The sequence below is a fragment of the Macrosteles quadrilineatus genome, unplaced genomic scaffold (assembly GCF_028750875.1).
Source record: "Macrosteles quadrilineatus isolate MER2022 unplaced genomic scaffold, UCM_ALF_1.0 Scaffold_1__1_contigs__length_201487025, whole genome shotgun sequence".
Lineage (NCBI taxonomy): Eukaryota > Metazoa > Arthropoda > Insecta > Hemiptera > Cicadellidae > Macrosteles > Macrosteles quadrilineatus.
Window position 1 is genome coordinate 133,532,588 of NW_026542594.1, and position 23,875 is coordinate 133,556,462.

Here is a 23,875-nt window from a genome sequence, read left to right on the forward strand (position 1 = left end):
AGATTATTTTTTCTAGCTGTCAATGACATGTTTACAAATGTTGTTTACAAATACAGCAACTATTTCGAATCACGTTTTGAAAGCAAATCCCAACCAAGTGAGATTAAAAACGTTTTTCTTACATAACGGATTTAATTAATCGCAAGTGCAATAATATAGTCTAATAGTGTAACCGTAAATGAAATTAAATAGCTAGACATCGTCCAAATCGGAACCAGAAATTCTTTGAGTATAAAATGTTTCTTGAGTTTTGACAACCAGAAAGAAGAATACCTTGAATCAGTGTTGTATAGGGCTGTGACACTGAAATGATCGTCGCCAATAGCTTACAAAAAAGGTTTCCACTCATTGACGGCGCTTCAATGGCGATTGTGTAAAGTGTAAAGTAAAAAATCACAACTGCAGTGGGTGATTGTAACAGAGGTTTAACAGAGGAAGTGCTAAACTCGCTTTTCCAATGTGTCACTTTCTGTTTCTACTCACCGTGTGATGCAATCGCTGGACCATACAGCCAATAGGCCCATAGCTCATATCTTGGGTACGTAAGCCTACATATTTATTCATAACAACCTTTTTGACGACGATCCTTGATACCGGTACTTTTCCATAGAATACATGGCCTACCTACTTAAAAAATAAAATTACAAATGACCAAACCCCCAACATTGTGTGATTTTCGTCACATTTCCTTCTAATGTTAATAGATATACTAATCATTGTTTAGAGAATGCGTAATCTATTAAATAACAAAAAAGTTGTTTGGGTAAGGTTGCTTCTTTTTCAAACTGACACCGATAAGTTTACGCTATAACTTTTTACGAGAAAATCCAAAAGCAAGAGATCAATAACCTCGGGACTAGATATTAATGTATTTAATTGGTCCGATTTACTGTAATTCTTAGGTAGGTTCTTACGTAGGTACTGGTTCTTTTCCTTAAAACCGGTAGTTTACAAATTAGATATTGTTGGTGTTGCACCTTATTTATTAGAGCCGTCCGTATTCAATTTAAGTGATGTCTTAACTCTGTATAAGTTTTGCTTTTTCTGCCTGGATTCCAAATCTTAGCTTACCCGGTATGCTAAGAAAATGATAACCTATTTGAGTAAAACATTTGTTGGGCAAACCATCATGAATTGTTTACGCCTTTATATTGTTTATGTATCAATAGTTCGTGGCCTTTGTTGGATTGTTGTATTGTGTTGTTTTGTTGTATGTTGGTAAAGCATTAATGTCCTTATTTCTCAGTGTTTCACGGAATGGACAAGAGCACCTTTGATACTGAAAATGTCAACCGGAATAAAGTGTTAAATGGTGAGGTTGAGGTAGTACTTTAAATACGTTTAAGTTAACCGATGTGGAAAGTAACTTTCAATTATAGGCCTACTTTAGGGCTACGCTTCATGGATCTATAAAACATTTTTAAGTTTAATCATTGGACATATGGACCAACACGATCCGGGTGACATTTAATTGCGAAGCATTTATTTTGGCTTGAACTGTCAGATACTGTATTTGCGAAGGTTTATATATAATAGTTTTCCAGCATATCTGCAAATATGCAAACTAATTGCTGTTCTTAATCTTAATATAAGAAGGTTTCAACTGACTACTATAAGATCCCCGTGCGTAGAACGGGCACACAGCTAGTTAAATTCAACATATACAACATCTCCCTTCTTCAGAGGTTCTTCAAGGGCTTTTGAAGATTCAAACGAATCGGCAGTTACGTCTGTATAATCTTCCATCTGCTGCTATGATGTGTGAACGTAGTCCTTCTTTTGATACAATTGATCCCTTAGTCCAAATCTCTGATTTGATGTCAGGTCGTTTTTGAATAAGGACATGACTGCCCACTTCTAGAGGCTCCAGACTGCATGTACCTTTGTCATATTGCCTCTTGTATTTCAATTGTTTCAGTTTTATCTTGTCTTCTATTTCTGTTTTTATCTTTGGCTTAAGACTTTCTTCCAATACTGGTAGTAGTGTTTTTGTTGTTCTAGCCATCAGCAATTGAGCTGGGCTGGCTCCAATTCCTTTAATAGGTGAATGTCTCAACTCCAACAATGCAACACTCAAATCTTCTTTGTTTTCTTTCACTTTTTTAATTAGTTTTTTTGCCACTTTCACATATGATTCGGCTTTTCCATTTGACTGATGATTATAAGGTGACGAGGTTACTACTTCAAATTTCCACTCTTTAGAAAACTCTTTTAAGGCATTACTTATAATAGTTGTGAGGCTCTGTCTGAGGATACCACATCGGGTATTCCATATCTTGAAAACTGTTCTTTGCAAAAATTAATTAGTCCTGCTGTTTTAAGTGAATATACTTTTCTTAGTTCGAAAAATAATGAATAGTCAACCATGATTAGAAAATTTTCTTTTTCAATTTGAAAAAATCAACTCCTACTTTTTTCTATGGTCGAGACTGGAGTTTCATGAGGTTTTAAGGGTTCTTTTCTTTGTGAGGATGCATACTTCTTACAAGGCCAGCATTTTTCTACAGTCGATTTGATATCTTTCGTCATTCCTGGCTAAAACATCACTTCTCTGGCTCGTCTTAAGCTTGATTCTATTCCTTGATGAGAAGAATGTAATTTCTGTAACATTGACGGTCTCAGATTTGCTGGAATTACAAGCCGTTCTCCTTTCAAAACTAAACCTTCAGCTGTTATCAGTTCATCTCTTATGTTCCAGTATTACTTTAAGTCATCTGAAAGTTTTCCCTTCTTTTCAGGCCATCCTTCGTTTATGGTCTTTGCTAGTTGAGCCATCATAGGACATCACTTTGTTTCCTCTTGTACTTCCTTTATCCTCTCGTCTGTCATGTTTATGTCGTTCAATGCTTCTATTTCTTCGATTTCATTTAGAAATATCAGTGCTTCATCGATTTTGTCACCTTGTGTGTCTTGTAAAGGTGCTCTTGATAAGAAGTCTGCTATGACTATTGATTTTCCAAGTCTGTAAATAGCATTGAAATTGTATCTCTAAAGTCTTAAGTAGCATTCTTTGTTATCGTCTTGGGGCAGAAACAATCGGCTTCTTAAATATTGACTCCAGTGGTTTGTGGTCTGTTTCCACAAGAACATCATTCCTTCCATGGATAAATTGTTCAAAACGCTGAAGTCCAAATACAATCGCCAAACATTCCTTTTCAATCTGCGCCTATGATGTCTGTGTCTGTTAATGACCTGGACGCGTAAGCTACAGGTTTACCCTCTTGCATTAGACAAGCACCCAGTCCATATTGGCTCGCATCACATTGAATCAAGCAACTCCGTTTTTCAAAAAAAAATGCTAAGGTAGGGTCTTCTTGAACCATTCTTAACAATTTATGGAATGCCTGTTCTTGAGGTGAGTCCCAGACCCATTGGCAGGCATCCTTAAGTAAATCTCTAATTGGTGCCATTATCTCTGAGAGTTTGGGTAAGAATTTTGACAGGTACGTTATGTATCCCAAAAATCTCCTGACTTCGTCTTTAGAAGTAGGTGGTTTGAGTTTACTGATCGCTTCTATTTTCTTGGGATCAGGCTTAACTCCCTCTGTTGTTATTAAACAACAGAGGACAAGTATGTAACTTTGTCGGCTCCAATTTTGCATTTATCTTTGTTGAATTTTATTCCTCGCTGTCGAGTTCATTCCAGTAATACTTGAAGGTTCTTGTCATGATTGAATTTAGCATCTTCAATTGTGTCTCCTTTACAAAAGCCATCACATCATCAGTAATTGCAACAATGCCATCCAACCCTTCAAGATTTTCATGAATTCTCCTTTGGAACTCATCAGGGGCAGTAGACATACCAAAGGGTAGTCGTGTCCAGCGAAATCTTCCTTTAGGAGTCCAAAATGTTGTGAGTTTGCTCGCTTCCTGTGTAAGTTTGACGTGCCAAAATCCATCTTTTAGATCAAGAATACTAAAGTATTTTGCTCCTGCTAATTGTGGCATGATCTCTTCAACAGTAGGCGTTTGATAGTGAGATTTCTTAATGGCTTTGTTTAGGTAGAAAGGGTCTATGCATAGTCTTATTTTATTAGGTTTCTTGAGGACCACCATACTACTAACCCAATCAGTATGTTTTGTGACCTTTTTAATTACTCCAAGAGACTCAAGTCTGCATAGCTCTGTATTTATTTCATCTTTAATAGCAAGAGGGTGACGTCTAGGAGCAGCAACTGAAGGCTTAGCATTTGGATCAACTTTTATGTTGTATGAACCTTCCAAGACATCCAAGCCCTTCAAAAACATCAGGATATTTACTAAATAAATCATTTGTTTGGACTTGTTTGGTTGCTAAGGCTTGAAACACCTCATCATCGGTGGTAATCAAACCCAGTCTCAAACAATCACTTGCCCCTAGTAACGGATTTTTTTCGCTTTCCATTACTTCAAATCCCAAATCATAGAACCGTTTCTTAAATTTAGCTCTCAAGACAATATTTCCTAATGATTTTTGTGACATTCCTCCATAGAATGATACGAGTGACCATACTTTTGTTCAAAACTGGCTTATCAGTATCCAACAGTCTTCTTAAATCAGTGATACTCATAACATTGCATGTAGCTCCTGAATCTAGTTGACATTTTAAAAACTTTCCATTGACTTGCATTTTGACAAAAAGTTGTTTTTTGTAAGTAGGTCTATCAGTTTCTTTCATATGCATAACATCCTCTTGAGAAGTAGAATGCTGATCATGGTTTTCTTCGTCCTCAATATGTTTTACCGTCATTTTGCTTTTACACACACTACTAAAATGGTTTCTTTTTTGGCAACTGGAACAGATCTTACCATAAGCCGGACAAGCCCCTCTTTTGTGAAATTTTCCACAGTATCGACAAGATAGACCTTTTTCATTGTATTGATGTTTTGTAATCTTAAAAGAAGTTTCTTCGTTTCCTGGAGATGTCATTTGCTTTACATATGTTTCTGTATTTTCATGCTGCAAACAAATTTCCATAGCATCATTTAGCTTCAAGTCTTTCTTCAGCAATAGACGTTTCCATAGTTCATTGTTTTCTAGGCCAATGACAAGACGGTCACATATTAAGGTCTCTTCTAACTCATTTTTATTTAAACTTGACAAACCATCAATACCGCAACTTTTAGTTCTTTCTTTCAACCTTCCTATAAAATCCTTAATATTTTCATTCTTGTGTTGGATTATTTTGTTAAACAAAAATCTTTCATATATGGGATTTGTCGTTCCTACAAAATATGAATCCAATGCATCTATGATACCAGCAAGATCTGTATTGTTGGTATCTACAAGCTTTTCAATCAATTTAAGGGCCTCTTTACCTATCAATGTGTTAAACATAGCCAGTTTGAGTCTTGGTGCACTTAGCCATGTGCCACATACTGCTCCTGCCTCTGCTAGTACCAGGTAGTTTTCCCATTGCTTCTTAAATACTCTCCATTCTTCCTTGGCTGAGGCTGTATTGCTCAAATCAAGAGGTGCAGGTTTACAATCCATTCTCACAAGTCTGACACCATGTTAACTATTTAAGAAATAATTGTAAAGATTTCAGTAAAACTAATATGTATTGACTTTTTAGAATGATTCACAACGGGTGAGGTTCATAATGTCCAAATTTCACAAACTCCAGCGTCTAAAATATTAAATAAACAGTGCGTTTCATAACCTCCAAATTTTATAAACTCCAAAACTATAACTTTCAAATAATCACCGATTCACAATGTCCAAATTTCACAACTTCCAACGTTTAAATATCAAATAAACAGAGCGGTTCATAACCTCCAAGTTTCATAAGCTCCAACGGTACAGTCTCTGCCAGAAGTCGCTGCAGAGGTTGCCGTGGTTCGGTATGTAGGCGCTACACGTTCTACTGTCGTAGCGGTGTAACACGAAGTACCATTGTTGCGCCGTAATTGCTTTCTTAAGAGTATAAGTATGTATTCTTAAGAGTTCCCATAGTCCGATCATGCTGGTTCGCGAACTCGTTCGAATAAACGTAGGTTTACACGTTTGTACCAAATTTCATCAAAATCGGATGATTTTTGCTCGAGTTATCGCGCTAATGGACACACATGTAAATATACATATATATATATATATAACTGATGGTGTTTTTGGTCTCTAGGGACCTCAAAACGAAAAAGTAAATCGGTCCCGGGACCAGGTCTTACCATGAGTACTACGGCAATAGCTTATTCCCTATAGGGGAAATTCGCTAAAATATAAATTTGATTTGCACATTGTGTGCTAACACATATTTGAGTCGCACATCTGAGTGTTCTTCAATCATTAAAATGTACGTATAATCAGTAGTTGAGCGCTGGCGAACGGTGCCTGCTATCTGACTGTGGCAACCACTAGAGAGACTTCTGGCCCAGACTGTACCGTTGGAGGTTATGAAATTTGGACATTATGAACCGCTCTGTTTATTTAATATTTAAACGTTGGAGTTTGTGAAACTTGGACATTGTAAAACAGTGATTATTTGAATGTTATAGATTTGGAGCTTATGAAATTTGGAGGTTATGAACCGCTCTGTTTATTTAATATTTTAAGCGTTGGAGTTTGTGAAATTTGGAGTTTATGAAACGCTCCCTTCACAACATAGCAACCACAAACATAAACAATAATAATAATCAGCTGCTACAAATTCAACTAATATTAAATTCAACATATACAACAAGGGCAAATTTTGAATCTTATCGAATGACATCACATGTCCAAGGTAACTAATACTATCCTTGAAGAAAACACATTTTGTTACAATACAATACAATACAATATTCTTTATTGTTAATTCGTCAAGAATTACAATAGTGTCAATACAATAGTGAATTGTACATGTTAATTTTCATAAAATTCCTTTATTGAGTAGAAGGGTCCTGCGATTAGCCACTTCTTCAACTCCTGGTGTAGCTTGTTGCCAGTCAGGTCTCTCAGGTAGTCAGGTAGATGGTTCCTCAGCTTACAGCCGGTGTAGGAAGGTTTTTTCTCCCAAAGAGTTGTTCGGTGAACTGGTAGTGCAAATTTGGAGCCATGACGGCTGTTGTAGTGGTGCAGGTCTCGGTTTCTTGGGGGGTTTATTTCATTCACATACTTTATAGATTCAAGTATGTAGAGAGACACCACTGTGAGGATTCCTAGGTTTGCGAATGCTAGTCTGCAAGTCTGTGGTGGGACAAGGTTGGCGAGGGCTCTTATGGCTTTCTTTTGAAGGACAAGAATTTGATTCATATTTTTTGTTGAAGTTCCTCCCCACACTGTCAAGCCATATCTAAGATGCGACTCTATACCAGTGCGAAGTAAGCTGTTTTGGCCACGGAGAGTCCGCCTATGTAGTTTATTCTTCTGACGACATATATTACAGTACTGATTTTTTTGCTTTAGTGGTTGATGTGCTCTTTCCATGTTAGTTTGTTATCAAGGATAACACCGAGAAATTTTGTGTGGTTTTCTATTGTTACATCCTCTAATTGAGGGACTATGTCTTTTTTCTTACTGAAATTCAGAGTTGTAGTTTTTGTGGGGTTTATTGCTAAGTCATTGTTCTTTGAGTAGAGGATAGCTTTATTTAGGATCGATTTTGAATTAAGGTAAAGGTTTTGGGCTGTGTTGTCCTTGATCAAAATGGTTGTGTCATCTGCATACATGATTGCAACAGCATTTTCACTCTCAATTTGTTTGGGGAAGTCATTAGTCAATAAGATGAATAGAATCGGGCCTAATACAGAGCCTTGTGGAACTCCTCTCGTCAGCTTGCTTTTTGAAGATTTGAAACTTTCTGTGACTTCATTTGATGAGTTTTTCAGTTCCATGACTTGTGAACGTCCCGTTAGGTAGCTTTTGAACCATTCTAGCGCAGAGTTTCTTATACCGAGTCTTTCAAATTTCTTGCATATCAGGTCGTGGCCCAGGCAGTCAAAAGCCTTACTGTAATCAAGGAAGATGGCGGAAATGTATTGTTTGTTTTCTATCTGGTCTAGGACGTACTCAATTAGTGCTGTTATTGCTGAGGATGTAGATTTATTCTTCCGAAAGCCATGTTGGCTGTCAGTTAAGAGTTTGTTATGATTAAGATGTGCCATTAATCTAGCCAGAGCAATTTTTTCTATGATTTTAGAGAAACTGGAGATGAGAGAGATGGGCCTGTAGTTTTGAGCATTTTCAGTTGGTCCTTTTTTATGTTTGGGGTATATTTTACTGACTTTTATGGCGGATGGGAATTTGTCTTCTTTAAATGATTTATTTATAAGATAAACCAGAGGAGAGATGAGTTCTTGAGAGCAGTGCTTTATCATCTTAGAGGAAAACTCATCTATTCCACTTGATGTTTTGGCTTTTAGGGAGTTTATTATTGTTTTAACTTCTTTATAGGATGTTGAAGTTAGGGTAAGGTGTATTGGGCAGACTGGTTCCTCTCCATTCAGCACTGTTTCAGGGTCTATAACGATTGCTCTGTTTTGGTCAAGGGTATTTTCTGCTATATTTGAGAAGAATGTGTTAAAGTGTTCGGCCATTTCTTTTGTGTCGTTTGTGAGTTTGTTCTGTCAACGGCGTATATATACGTCCGATCCTTGTAAATTTTTTTAGAAAAACATTTATTTTTAATTAACTGTTATAAAAGTAAAATAAAAAAAAATCTTCTTGAGAACAATATGACTTTGTTGATCAATCCCGGGATTATATTATTTTAACTTTTTAGCCATTTTAAAAGAGCGTGAAGTCCCCTTGTTGAGTCCTTAATGTTTTAAACTGGCCTTACCAGTGTTACACTGCGCAATTATGGCGTTTTCTAAGTAAAGAAATATTACCACAAGGAACTTTCATCATCCATCTTTCTTATTTACAGTGTATACATGTTATTATATCATTCTAGAATTTAATAAATACATACAAAAAAACAGTAGCCTACACGTGACGATTCATTTAACACTAAACTTGCCAAGAAGACAGCTGGAAGTTTGACTACTGAGAATAATATGCTAATATGGAAACTAAATAAATCAAAATAAGATATAGGCCTAAAGATAATATTGGAAGCATCATCATTTGAAGTGTAAAAATGTACGTTGACTGACAGCAATAAAACAGTTTAAGGTACAACAACAAACCATCTGCTTATGTACTAACGTGTGTACGAAAAACATTATTTAGGATTATAAAAAAATTAATCACCGTACTTAAAACCAAATACGAAGATAAAGTTATAAACCCTAAACATAAGTAATCTTAATAATGAAATAATAATGGCGTGTTTATATTCTCAGGCCTTTAATGTTACTAAGTTAAGAAAACAATACGGTACTTCAATTACCGATTGCCATATTTTATGTTTGCCACATCAATTGTGTTGTTTGCGTTTAATGTCAAAAGTAAAACTGAAAATAATTCATACCGTTACTGTTATTTGTTAACTTTTAACTAATGTAGGCCTAATAACGTTTTCAGAAAGTAAATTTAAATACATCTAATACACTTGAAACATGTATTTACATCCATGTTTTGCCTCCTGGATTGATAAAGAGTACTAATAATAATATGTTAACACCTTATTTACGTCTTCAATCCAAGTCGTCTTTTAAGATGACTATAGTTTCGGGGCATTCAGCCCCAATGTCAAATCTTCTGTCTTGTTAAATTACTGTTGATAGCATTGGTCATCGTCGAAGTTCACATGTATACATACACTCACACACAAAACATTTATATTAAGACGTAACATTGAAAATTAATATTTTTGGCCGGCCTAAACAAAATTGACTAGCGTTGTGGCTGGTAAACTCCTCAAATAAAAAAAAAAAAAAAAATATATAAACATAGGTTTTGCAATCCCGTTAGTCCCGGGATTAAGAGACGCCAATCCTGGGATTTCCAGGTATCAAAAACTGACTGTGATCCCGGGATTGAGACCCCTAATCCCGATGTTTTTCTTATGAACAACAGATTTTGTTTACTTAAAACAGACGAATAATTTGTATACAGCTGTTCATAGTAAACACATGATACACACAAGAGCGTTGGTTTTCAGAGTAAGTTCGTTTCAGTTTCGATAACTGGAGTGGAGTGATTGTGATTGATTACACTATCTTGGACTTGACTCTTTTAGTACATTGGAAATTATGACTAGGGTTATTATTCGTTTTTAAATAACGCCTGTAGTACTTTGCAATAGCTCAAATTCGAGCAACAGGTGCACTAGTATTAATAATTTATTGGACGTTGGTCATAAATTAGTCTACCACCAACACTGCTTGTTTGCCATTCAAAATGTTTCTCATACCATGTGGTGGTGTTTTGTCATAGTTGTTACTCTTAACTCTTGTGTGAGTGTGTTTAGTTGCGGCAGTTTTTAAAGCTTCCTGTTTGTTGCAATAATTGCAGCATAAAAAACATGAAAAATATTTTTGTTCCATTTCAGGCCTTGTTTGTTAAAATTTGAATGTATTATTAAATTATTCTACAGTCTATTACAATCTCAGTATGATAGATAAGTACCCAATTTTTATTAATATGCTTAAAATAATTGTTAGATTTTTGTAGCTACTTAGTGATCTTCTTTATTAAGCCTTTAAATTTATTTTCTTTTTTCAGAATATCATAGGGTTCATTTTGATGAGAGCAAGGACGTGGTTGGGAAAGAAAATGAAATACTTGTTCAGAAGAATGGCAATGCACTTGATGTTCACCTTGGATTTCTTCAAGTGAATCATCGATACGCAATATCATTTCCCATTCCAAGATCAATCTGTGAAAAAGAATGTGAAAGCCAAGTAATCCCAAACGAACAATCAAGCTGTAATCCTCATTTGAAGATTAACAAAATTGAAGAATCAAAAGACCAAATTACATTTCACATGGAACTGTTCACTCACAAGGAACAACTAATGGTTGAAGAACAAACTCTCAGATTGTCAGACGGGAAAGAACCAATAAGAGTAGTATTGAATGCTAGAGTCTTGGGTAAGCTAAACACCTCAATCACATAGCTGTCCATTTATAAATAACTAGCAAAGTGCCCGTTCTTCGTACGGGGTTGGCGTATAAGTATAAAATGCTCATTGCAGTTATACTCTAGCTTTGCGTTTGCAATGGGGGAGGGAGGATAAGGCTTGAGAGAATTAGGTTCTTTATATTTACGGTATGCTATATTATTTATTACAGATATAGTGTAGTAGCCTACATACAGTATAGTATTACACATCTACCATAGCCATTCTATTCTGCCACTGCACCTAAACAATATAAAAAATTAAATTATCAAACATTCACACAATATCACAAATTATGTATTAAATTAAAAACATAAACATTACTGTAAACAATCGTACTTTGACAGTTCTCATTGTGCATCACAGCTTTTTGATGCTGCTCACTTCAAATTAGCTGCTATCATAATTGCAAAAAATATAATAGTGCTTCACCCTGTTGGTAAACCTTATAACTTTTTAATGCTATTGAATATCATAGAACCAACTTGTTTGGTTGAATCAGCGGACAAAATTATTTAATTCCTTTCAAATGGGAATACCCATTAGGTTAACATGGGAAACTCCAGAGCCACTTGGGCGGAACCTGAAAGGAGTTTTGAGATAACAATATGTCTATATGTTAATCGGGAATGTGAGCTATCATCACCCCACATTTAAGCCCAATCTGACCAGTATTTTTCACATTTACTTGTCACAAACATCCATACATACATCCAAACTTCTCACTTATAAATTAGTAGGATACTTGTGTTTATTTTTAAATTTTTATTTGTTTGGATTTTAGTGTAAATTCTACCGCGGTTTCCACAAATTTTAATCTTAGAGGTTTCCTTAATCAGCAAGGATAGTGAAACTTCAGTATTAAATAATACATACCATACAAGCCAAGTAGGTAGGGGAAATCCTCTTACATTATAAGGGGTCTCTGACCTACGACCCGCAGAAAGTAAACAAGTACAGTAGAACCCCCAATATCCGGCCTTGGAATTTCCAGTCCTCAGTTTATCCAATCACTTCCCAGAATCGACACCAAAAATATTTCTCATGGCTGTAGTAGTAGTCTCCATGATTTGAGCGTTCTAACGGTTTATCTGTTTCCCATTCATAAACATTTTTAGGGGTTTCACTACTCAGTTGAGCTTGTACATTCCAAAAAAGAGCCTTAAACACTATTTAACCAATCACAAGTATTTAGATAAAAATTATCCTTTTAATAACAGGTTGGTTTATACGGCCAAAATGTTATCCGGCCAGGGGCTTGGTCCCAAGTAGGCCAGAAATGAGGGGGCTTACTGTACAACAAAACAAGTAAAAAAAGTAAAACTTTTTGATAGTAAACACCGATGATATCCCACGGTCACAAACACCTGTATCCTGGCAGGTTCGGCGATACTGATACTGTGATCATATCCTGCATTTATTCCCTACTAGCTGTACCCGCGGGCTTTGCCCCGTTTAACTTCATAAGTGAGCTCGTTTGCATGGCTCAATCACGTCCTGGTTGAAGTTCGTTCGCTACGCTCACTCACCTTTAGGTTAGAGCTCGTTCGCTGCGCTCACTTGCCTTCAGGTTAGCTCGTTCGCTACGCTAATTCGCTTCCAGGTTGAAGTTCGTTCGCTACGCTCACTCACCTTTTGGTTGCAAATTAGCTGTTGTCATAAATTAAAAAAAAATAATAGTACTGCACCCTGTTGGTAATCCTTGTAACTTTAATGCTATTGAACATCATAGAACAGAACCAACTTGTTTAATTGAAACAGCTGTTGAGATTCATTAATTCCATTTAAACATGAGTACTCATAAGGTTAACATGGGAAACTCCAGAGCCACTGGGGCGGTGCCCGAGAGTCCGATCAGGATAAAAACAACTTAGTTTTCCTATTTAATGCCTAAAGAATCAGTGTACCAAATTTCAGCCTCGTAGGTAAATGGGAAGCAAGAGAATTAGTGATGAGTGAGTGAGTCAGTCAGTGAGTCAGTGAGGGCTTTGCCTTTTATATATACACTAGCTGTACCCGAGGGCTTTGCCCCGTTTTACTTCATAAGTGAGCTCGTTCGCATGGTTCAGTCACGTCCTGGTTGAAGTTCGTTCGCTAAGCTCACTCACCTTTAGATTGGAGCTCGTTCGCTGCGCTCACTTGCCTTCAGGTTAGCTCGTTCGCTACGCTAACTCGCCTCCAGGTTGAAGTTCGTTCGCTACGCTCACTCACCTTTTGGTTGCAAATTAGCTGTTGTCATAAATTAAAAAAAAAAAATTATAGTGCTGCACCCTCTGTTGGTAATCCTTGTAACTTTAATGCTATTGCACATCATAGAACAGAACCAACTTGTTTAATTGAAACAGCTGTTAAGATTCATTAATTCCATTTAAATATGAGTACTCATAAGGTTAACATGGGAAACTCCAGAGCCACTGGGGCAGAGCCCGAGAGTCCGATCAGAATAAAAACGACTTAGTTTTCCTATTTAATGCCAAAAGAATCAGTGTACCAAATTTCAGCCTCCTAGGAAAATGGGAAGTGGGAGAATTAGTGATGAGTGAGTGAGTGAGTGAGTGAGTGAGTCAGTCAGTGAGGGCTTTGCCATTTATATATATAGATATGTCTCCTTAAATATATCACATTTATTCCCTATTTAAATAGAATTAGTTTAACAAGTACTTAGGTTTGCTGCAACAGGGAGGGTAAAAAAGTGTTTTTTAATGTAAAATGTTAATAGGTACAGTACTGTAGTTTAGTAAGAAATTAATATTTTTTCCAAATTTGATCAAAATCCTACTAATATTATAAATGAGAAAGTTTGGATGTATGGATGTATGTATGGATGTATGTTTGTGACAAGTGAACGCATTAACCACTGGACGGATTTTGCTGAAATTTGGCATGATGATAGCTCACATTCCCGATTGACATATAGGCATATTCTTATCTCAAAAATCCTTTCGGGCTCCGCCCCAGTGGCTCTATAGTTCCCCATGTTAACCTTATGAGTATTCATATTAAAAGGGAATTAAATAATTTAGTCAGCTGTTTCATCTAAAAAGTTGATTCTATGATATGCAAAAGCATTAAAAACTTACAAGGATTACCAACAGGGTGCAGCACTATTATTTTTTTTATCTATGACAACAGCTAATTTGCAACCAAAAGGTGAGTGAGCGTAGCGAACGAACTTCATCCTGGAGGCGAGTTAGCGTAGCGAACGAGCTAACCTGAAGCTGAAGGCAAGTGAGCGTAGCGAACGAGCTCCAACCTAAAGGTGAGTGAGCGTAGCGAACAAACTTCAACCAGTACGTGATTGAGCCATGCGAACGAGCTCACTTATGAAGTAAAACGGGGCAAAGCCCGCGGGTACAGCTAGTATGTTCATAAATAAAAATAAGCAAACTACAACAGTTGACTTATTCTCCATAAGAATAACATAAGAATTTTAAAATTATAATTTTTTTGAATTTTCTCCGTAACCCTTAGGCGTATAAAAACGCTTCAATATACTAAATTATTTGTTTCTTTAAGCTCTACATAATGGTTTGGAAAGTAATTGTGAAATTTTGTGTTTTTAGGGTCAAAAATGGGAAAAACCTATTTTTACCCCATAAAACCGCCCATAAACCCCCGTTCCCATAGTCCAATCATGTTGGTTCGCGAACTCATTCAAGTTTATCCTGCTTGACACCTTTAAACCAAATTTCATCAAAATCTGACAAAAATTACTCAAGTCATCGTTCACGGACACATATATATATATATAAATCTACAAATTTTAAAATTTTTATTTTACTTCCCTACAGGGAAATTCGCTAAAAGGGAATAGATGTAACACAGTCTCGGGAATGGAGTCTCGGCCATAGGATATTGATGGTATTCTTGGCCCATACCAGAATCAAGTGCAAATCACTGTCTTTCTCCCGTTCAACAAAATTCACATTCAATTCCAGTTCTCCAGGTCGGAGGGCTGTTTAAAAATGAGTATAGTACATGTCTCTCACTTTTCCTCAATAGAAGTAAATCAGTAATAAACATGTTGTGGCGTAGTCATCTAAATACAGGTCTGCCTAGTTAGATGGATTTTGAAATCAATCCTAATTATTGTCAAAACGACAAATTGCAACTGTAGTAATGAGCTGACATGTTAAGTATCAAATTAAATACTATCACTAAAAATGACATTTTTCTGTTTATATGCTTTCCCTCATTGTAAACTCCTGTAAATTGTGAAGTTTTCTTATCGTGATTACAATTCAAAGTTCAATATAGAAATTTCTCAGTAAAAGATTTAAATGTTATTTATGTTATATGGTAGATTTATGTTTATTAGAGTAGGCCTAACTGGCCAACATATGAGGAAATATAGGAAATGAAATACAAAATAAAATAAGAACATCTCCAAAACTTATTTTGTTTATTCTTATTTAGCAATTTGACTAATAATTGTTCCAGTTATACTATATACTTCGATGTGATTGATCCATAAAAAATTCAGGTGACAAACCTAAAACATAACTGAGATAATTTTATACAACTTGTTGTATATTTTTTGTCTAACCTTTAAACAATACATTTTTAAACGTGAAAGTTTTGCTACTAATATTTGTGCATTGTTTTTCAGGGAAAGGAAAAGGAACTCCTCTGCTGAAAAATGGAATACATGTTATCCATGGACCTGTTGAATATGATAGTGACGCTTCTTCTGACTTCCCAGATAATAATTAGCCTTATTTTTTGCTTATAGTTTCAACATCATGCTAAATTTAGTATGTCAATAACTAATCATGTTGTTGATATTTGTTAAGCTAGAGCAATAATTGTTTGAATAGGCTATGATGATTCATCCATAACTATGAAGTATTATTAGTTAGGCTATCAGTATTGTTTTCCATATACTTTTTGTTAATCCTTTTTTTTTTGCCTCGCAACTCTGTTTCAATAGACTTCCCACGCAAGGATTTAGTCCGGAAAACGGCTATTGCCACCTGCTTAACCCATTGACGACGACCACTTGTGTAGCCCGCCACCTCATTTTGCTGCAAGTTAGTTGTATTACTTATCCCACTGTCCCTCAAGTAGTACGTTGAATAAACCCTATGAACGCTAATGTCGATGTGTGCATGTATTGGCAATCGAAATGTTCGGCATGTTACTTATTCAAAGATCTAGATCGACACCATAAAGACTGAAAAGTGATTTACCTATCTCAGTGAGGCTAAAATAATAAAGAAAAACTGTCTATTTAAAATCAATTTTCATAAACTGGTTCGACTGTCTTTTGTTTACAATTTGACTGTAGTTAAACATTCTACTCAAGGATCAGCTGTTACACAATTCATATTTTAACTGTTATAGAGAAAGTTGGTCAGCAGCAACAGAGCTTTGAAAGAGAGCTCTGGAATAATTAGTTCTGGAGCAAGGGGGGGCCCTTTAATCAGCCCTTAACACGTTCGCTGCTGAAAACCTTTACACAAGCGCTTGAAAACTGCGACGAGGCCCGGGCGCAGCCTCGGCGCCTTCTGAATCAGCGATCACAATTGGCATTCAAATATCTCTATAAGACCAATCACAAAAGAGCAGTGGTGATTGTTCCGTGTTACCCCGAAAGTGGACATAGTTCACTGAAACACCCAAAGGTAGCAGCACTGCCTGGATCAATAACCAGTGTCTTTGTAATATGGCTTGAATAGAGAATATCCCCGATACCGGGACAAAAGCATGGGCAGACGTGATTTTACAAAAATCTTTAGTACCAACTTACACCAAAATAAAGATCGTATTCTAAGTTACAGCCTGGCAACAACAACAGCGTCCCCGGCCGAGTGCTGGGCTCAGACAGACGCAATATTTGGCAGGGGAGCACACTACTGCTATAGCAGTAGGCCGCGTGCAGTGCTAGTGCCACGCTACTGCTATAGCAGTAGGCCGCATCGAATGTGTTAAGGAAATAACTTTTTTCGTTATTATTTGCAGGTGTACTAGATCATAAGCTTTTAAATGACATTAATTGTGTGTAATTGTGTTAATTGTGTGTGTTAAGTAGGACAGCTGAAAAAGGGGCGTTAAGGGGAAAACCTTTATCTTATTAAGTATAGATTACATACCACAGATATTCTACTATAAACATAGACATAAATAATCACTAATTTTGACCGTTTTTCTATTGTTAGGGTAGTAATAGCAAAAAATGTTGCATATCACTCGTCCAAAATGTGTTTACCGGACTAATACATTAATGTAAACACTTAATTTCCGGACTAGTAACGTAATATACATTTATGTTAAACATAGTAAGTATTATGCAGTGAGTATCATTATGATACTAGATGTATTGTTAAATGCTCACATAGCCCAAGTACCATTGTTTGTTAACCCAATACAGTACAAAGAATTATATTGCTTTTTCAAACAAACAAACACACAGACTTTCACATTTATAATATTAGTAATAGCATAGACAAATAGAATAAATATAGACTGTCAAAGGAAGGTTCCAGCGCGCACCGCTAGGAGTCTCGTGTAGTTACAGCGCACACCGCTTCAGGCGAGGGCCGAGCGCAAGAGCCGTATGTGACCAGCAGACCCTGCAGCGGTGTGCGCTGTAACTACACGGCAAACCTAGCGGTGAACGCCAGAACTTAGGCTAACCGCAGCACAGCTGACGGTCTATGTTCATTCTATTTGTCTATGGTAATAGATAGATAGTTGAGCATTAATTTACCAAAAATATATGTTCATTGAAAACAGAACTTCATGATTTAACTTTATTAAATTCATTAACTTTTGTGTACCTAAATAATGTTCAGTATAACTACAATTAATTTTACTCTTAGCCATATTCCTACATGAATACACATCATTATGTACCTCTCTCAATGTAATATTAATTATATTCTATATTCAATAACGATTGCTTGTACTACATAGTTAGGCTAACAAGATTTGAATGTGTATGGCACGTTCCGCTCAATTATTGTAGTAAAATTGGTAATAATCAAGTAAAGCACAATAATTGATCCCTTCTACTCACAAATCATTCATAATCGTTTCAAGGACTGAGAAACCAAACTGACAATCACAATCGAGAAGGCACAAGACTTTTCTCACTACATGTACCGAATTCCAGTGCTGCACAGGTATAGGCTGACGACTTGTTTATTGCAGCATTGGATTGAAACTACTATATGTCGAATTATAGAGTGTGAAATGTAATAAGAATAATCGTTTGTTTTAGGTAGATGCTGAGGTTGAATGCCTCTCAATAAAACCCTTGTCAAGAGGTGGTTCTCAAAATAAACGTCCTGTGAAAAGAATACTTCTTTTATTGGTAAGAACAAGCACCTTGCCTCACAAGAAATACCTATATTATAATTGAGTGTTTACTTTTTTACTTATGTTGGTCGTTTCTAACTACTTTAAAGTTTGTTTATAACTCAGCAATTATTTTTATTGAGAAAAGTTCTATAGTTGTGTTTTACGTATACAGGGTTCATTCAATATGTATCGGGACTGGTTCACTGTAGCCTCAACAGAGTGGTGGAGGGGAGTCCGACAGGTTGGGCTCGATAGAAGGATTACCACTATTCAGGAGCATTTTGGTTCAGTTGCCTGCGGGCATTCGTTGAGTCGTTATATTGGTTTTTGCGCTGAGTGTTTTTTCATTGAGTTATTATGCCAACATGCAACGTACCGGAACCGTCGAGCAACGCTACACTGTAAAATTTTGCTTTAAACTCTCAAAATCTGTGTCGGAGACCCTTGGACTAATTAAACAGGCTTATGGAGATGATGCCTTAAGCCGCATAAGGAGTTATTGAGTGGCACAAAATGTTTAAGGAAGGGATTCTTCAAAGTCGAGCACCGCATCAGACGCCCGACCACCCCGCTCGAACCTGGCTCAGATGTGGGGGAAGTGAAAGAAGTTTTAGACTCTGAACTTGAACGTTTTTTTTTCCGGATAATACTGGAACACCCAAGTTTTACCGCCCGACCACCGCTCGAACCGAGGCTCAGGTAGGGAAAGTGAAAGAAGTTTTGGACTCTGAACTTGAACGTTTTGTTTCCGGATAATACTGGAACACCCAAGTTTTATCGCCGGTAATGACGTCCAGAAAATTTGGATCTTCCTGTATGCAGTCCAAGATTTCTTGTCAGACATCTGAAGAGGTGCTGGTCTTCAAAGAGTTCCCGGCCTTCCTTAAACTTTTGTGCCACTCAAAAACAAACTCTTGTGCAGCTTAAGGCATCATCCCCATAAGATTAATGAGGGCTCACTTTTCCAATTTTAAAGCAAAACTTTACAGCGTAGCATTGCTCGACAGGTATGCTCCATGTTAATGCGACAAAACCATGAGAAAACATTCAGCTTGAAAATCAACCAAATGTCTCAACGAATGCCTGCAGAAAAACTGAACCAAATTGCTTCTGAATGGTGGGGGACTCCTCTATCGAGTCTGGCCGGTAGGACACCTCTTCACCTCTCTGTTGAGGTTACAGTGAACCAGTACCCATATTTATTGAATGGAGGGTGTATTTTATTTTATCAATTATCAGTCATTGAGACGCCACCTAGGCGCATTTTAACCCGAATATTAGTGAAGGATGAGTGTAGAATGGTGTGTGATGACCTGTGTAGCTTTGTTACTGATTAAGATCAGCAGCTTCATTAGTCAGGATAATTTATTTAAAGCCCAATGATCAGGAACAGCTGGGTCCAGTTTAGAACCATCAAAAAGCTATTGAATTTTCTCAGGATCCAACCGGCGACCTTTTGATTACTAGGCGAGCACTATAACTATCTTAAGACTAGTTTGTTTCTGATGGGTGATGATATCTGTTGTTGCATTAGGAAGTATTAATTTTTTTACCATGCTATATTTCATTAGGCTTCTTACTGACAGCTAATGTATTATTGAATAAATCCATGAATAACAACTGTTAGGTACCTCAGATCACAATTATACATGAAATTCAAGGCCATTCAGAGTGGTACAGTAACTGGCAAATATAGACTACCTCTTATCGGGACTTGGAAACGTTAAGCTATGAATACTGAGTGTTTGGAATTGTGATGTTTGTATTTTATAGTTAGCAACCTACTTTTTCAGAATTAAAAGTACTTTGAAACTAAATTACTTAGAACTATGGAATAATTATTAAAAATTCAATTTTTGTAGTCATGTTATGAATTTGAGGTCGTAATAATTTGACGTTATAATTTGATAGTAGTCATTTTCAGTGCTCGATTTCTAAAAAGTGAGGTGCGACAACTGTAACCTATTTAATGTGATTTGTACCTATTTATACCAATATTACCCGCTGTTTTGCTGTGACCGCGGGAGACAATAACGATGCCAACACTGTCAGGGGAAATGAACAGAATTGTGCCGCGATTGTGGAAGACGATGATGATGTTTCCATTACCATGGGGATATTCAGAATTTTGCCCTCACCACGGGAAACAATGACAATGTTTACACAACCACGGAAAATTATCAAAATGTGGCAGCCATCGTGGACGACGATAATGGACGGATAAGGTATACAGGACAGTGGGAGTTGTTTATGATTTTGTCGTGAAGACGATGATGATGTACCATTACCGCGGGGGTTATTCAGGGTTTTGCTGTGACCGCGGCAGACAATGACGATGTGGGGGGGCAACCTGGTACCGTGTGATTTTCAGTTTCTAGGTTATTGCGGAACATTCATAATTATACTTTAAATGATAATTGAAACATTTCATGTATTAATTAACAAAAAATCACAAATTGCTTGTTAACTTTACTTAACTTCAACAGAAACATTAGTAAAATCCTAATTATTGTTTTCCAACCGAAAAAATGTTATATCCAGACTTAAAACTAACCAACTTTGGATAACCAGAGTGCTCGTATAGTAGAAAGTATACCGCATATCACTTTACTAGGATCAAAATATTCCTTTGGCATTTGCAAATCTAAAGCCTATAGGCCTACTATATTATATTTAAATACTATCATTTTGAAATCTGTAATTTGGACACATTTTGTTGCTACATTTTTTTTTCAACATATCATAATCCTAACTTGTACTCCGCCATACACAATTCTTATACCTCCAGTTCACTCCCAAGTTCCAAAAAGCACAGGTAATCTACCTTATTTTTTTTTTATTTGAACATTTCTTTTTATAAACTATCATCCTTACACCTTGTTCAGATATGCATATGCATGTTATGGATATTCTTGTACATGGAAAAACTTACCCGTTGTTTCTTGCGTTCCAGGTGACTTTTGAATGAGGCAACTGCAGTTTTCCTAATGGATGCGGCAGGAAAAAGCTTCAAAATGGGAGAAGGTGATTGGTTCTGCTTGGATCCGCAATGTGGCAACATTAACTTTGCTCGGCGGACAAAGTGCAACAGATGTGGGAAGGAGAAAGCTGATACGGCACAGCAGAAGAAAAAGCTAGGTCAAGCGATTGGCAAAGCAGCTGCTGAAAAAAGTAAAGGATTGTTCAGTGCCGATGACTGGTCATGCAACAAATGTGGTAATGTCAACTGGGCACGTCGGCAGCAGTGTAACATGTGCAACGCTCCCAAGTGGGGAGAGGTGGAGGAACGAACGGGTTATGGAGGGGGATACAACGACCGAGGAGTGGTAGAGTACAAAGAGAGAGCTGACTCTGATGATGATGATTATGATGAGTTTGGACGCAGGAAAAAGAAAAAGTCTAAGACTGATGAAGAATCAAACCACGAAGATAGAGATAAAACTGTAGAAGATAACAAAGAGGAAGAAGAAGAGGAGGAGGAAGAGGAAGAGGATGATGATGGAGATCTCTCTAAGTACGACCTAAGTGACTGGGGAGATGTGTCAAATGACAAACAAAAAGATAAGGATAGGAATGAGAGAACTAAGAACCACAGTGAAGACAAAAGAGAGCGTTCGAGATCCAGGTCTCCGGCAGACAACCGACGATAAAAGACTGACACAAGAGTGTGTTGAACTTTAAATAAAAAAACTATTGTGAAGTGTACAGTCTGCTGTCTAGTATCAATGTTGTTTTTATTTAGTAGTGGTATCTTAGTGAAAAATAACTTGTTTTCTTTTAAGTTTTGATAACGTGCGTGTGATTAGAACGTCTAAGTATCCTGATAGTTTACTGGTATGATTGAAATAGATATACACAACTAAGAGCTGTCACAGTTGTAATTTATGTCCATGATCCCTTGAACTTTAACTCACATTCCCATCTTTAACAACACTAATTTTTTTTATACAATGCTTATCTGTAAATTAAGGTCTTCATCGAGCTCTCTTTGCATTTGTATTTGGGGGGCTCTGGCTGCCTGGTCTTTGTACAATATTTTCCTGCCAGGCCTATACCACTGTGATATTGATCAATCAATTTCTACATCATAGGTCTCCAACTCACAGCCCACAAGCAGATTTTTTCCAGCCCGTAGAAAGCCAGCATAGGCTAATGAAAAATTCTTTTACATAGCAAATGCCGATGATCTTCTCCTGCCATCACATAAAACCTTGTGTTCTGGTAGTCTCCGTGATACCATGATCGTTTCCCGTAATCGCAAAACAAGGGATAACATTCTTTATACCTTGCTATCTCGGAAAAACCGTGACCGTCTCTTGTGATGTGGCAACACTTGTGACCATATCACTCGGTCTCGGCGATACCGTGACCATCTTTTGCGATCTTGGCAACATTCATGAGATTATATTGTAGTTTCGGCGATACCATGATCTGGACAACACTCATGACCATATCACGATTTGGCCTTGGCAATACCGTGATCGTCTTCCGCAATCATAGTAATGCTCATCAAAGTTGGAGTTTGGCTGATATTTCATTGAAACCTAATGATGCTTTAGGCTTCATTGGGTTCATTGCCTCTTTGGCTTCTTTCTGCAGTAGGCCCACTGGTTAAAATTTACAAGTAGTATTTTAGAGGATATACTTTTTAAACTGAGGTGTGATTATTGCTAGTTGAAAATTTTGGAGGGTATACTTTTATATAAGTAATAAATAAGCTATTAGCAATCAAATGATTAAAGTGGTTTGCTATCTTGATAGAATCTTGTGTGGTTTTGACATTGTTCTGGAGGTGGCAGTGATCCAAGTTAAATTCAGTGAATTCAGGATGAAAAACATGACATTGGTCCCCGATTTGAACTAGTAATTGGAGCTTTATGGAGACCTAAACTTTCGAACATCCCATACAGGGTGAACAAAAAGTCAAGACCCCCCCCCCTCTAATATTTTTCTAAGTAAATATACGGAGATATCTTTTTGGTGGTCTTGCAATCTTAGCTGGAAATTTCATTTTATGATTTTGAAATTTTTGAGTGTCCCCCCTAAAAGGGGGTATTTTGGGGGCAACTAAAAAATTTAAAATGTAGACCCTTTTCAAGTGACACCTCATTTTGAAGTGTTAAAAAACTTAAAGAATGGTGAAAACCGTTCGCTATCTTTTCTCTATCCAAAATGGTAGCCCGTCAAAAGTTTAATGACGTTACTGTTACATTATTTTGGATACTCTGTCCAAAATGGTAGCCAATATTACAATTACGAACCAATATAACCATTGATTTTCCATAACATTTGACGTGCTACCATTTTGGATAGAGATGAAATAGCTAACTCTGGTTTTCAACATTCTTGAATTTTTTTTTAACACTTTAAAATGAGGTGTCACTTGAAGGGGGTTTACATTGAAAACTTTTGAGCTGCCCCCAAAATTCCCCCTTTTTGGGAGACATTTAAAAATCATAAAATGAAACTTCCTGCTAAGATTGCACGACCGCATAAAGGATATCTCTGTATATTTACTTAGAAAAATATTAGAGAGGGGGGTCTTGACTTTTTATTCACCCTGTATAATATTGTAGCATTATAAGACATCTGCTGTTTATTATATTA

General features: G+C 36.7%; 1 protein-coding gene across 1 annotated transcript in view; it reads left to right on the top strand.

Moving 5' to 3' along the window:
- Positions 1-22,153, top strand: part of LOC128985320 (zinc finger Ran-binding domain-containing protein 2) — a 36,170-nt gene extending 14,017 nt beyond the window's left edge. The window contains exons 2-3 of the mRNA XM_054404716.1: positions 18,189-18,281; positions 21,222-22,153. Coding sequence (XP_054260691.1) covers positions 21,256-21,918 — 663 coding nt within the window. The 5' untranslated portion in view covers positions 18,189-18,281; positions 21,222-21,255 and the 3' untranslated portion in view covers positions 21,919-22,153. The remainder of the gene's footprint in view (positions 1-18,188; positions 18,282-21,221) is intronic.
- Positions 22,154-23,875: the final 1,722 nt, after the last annotated feature.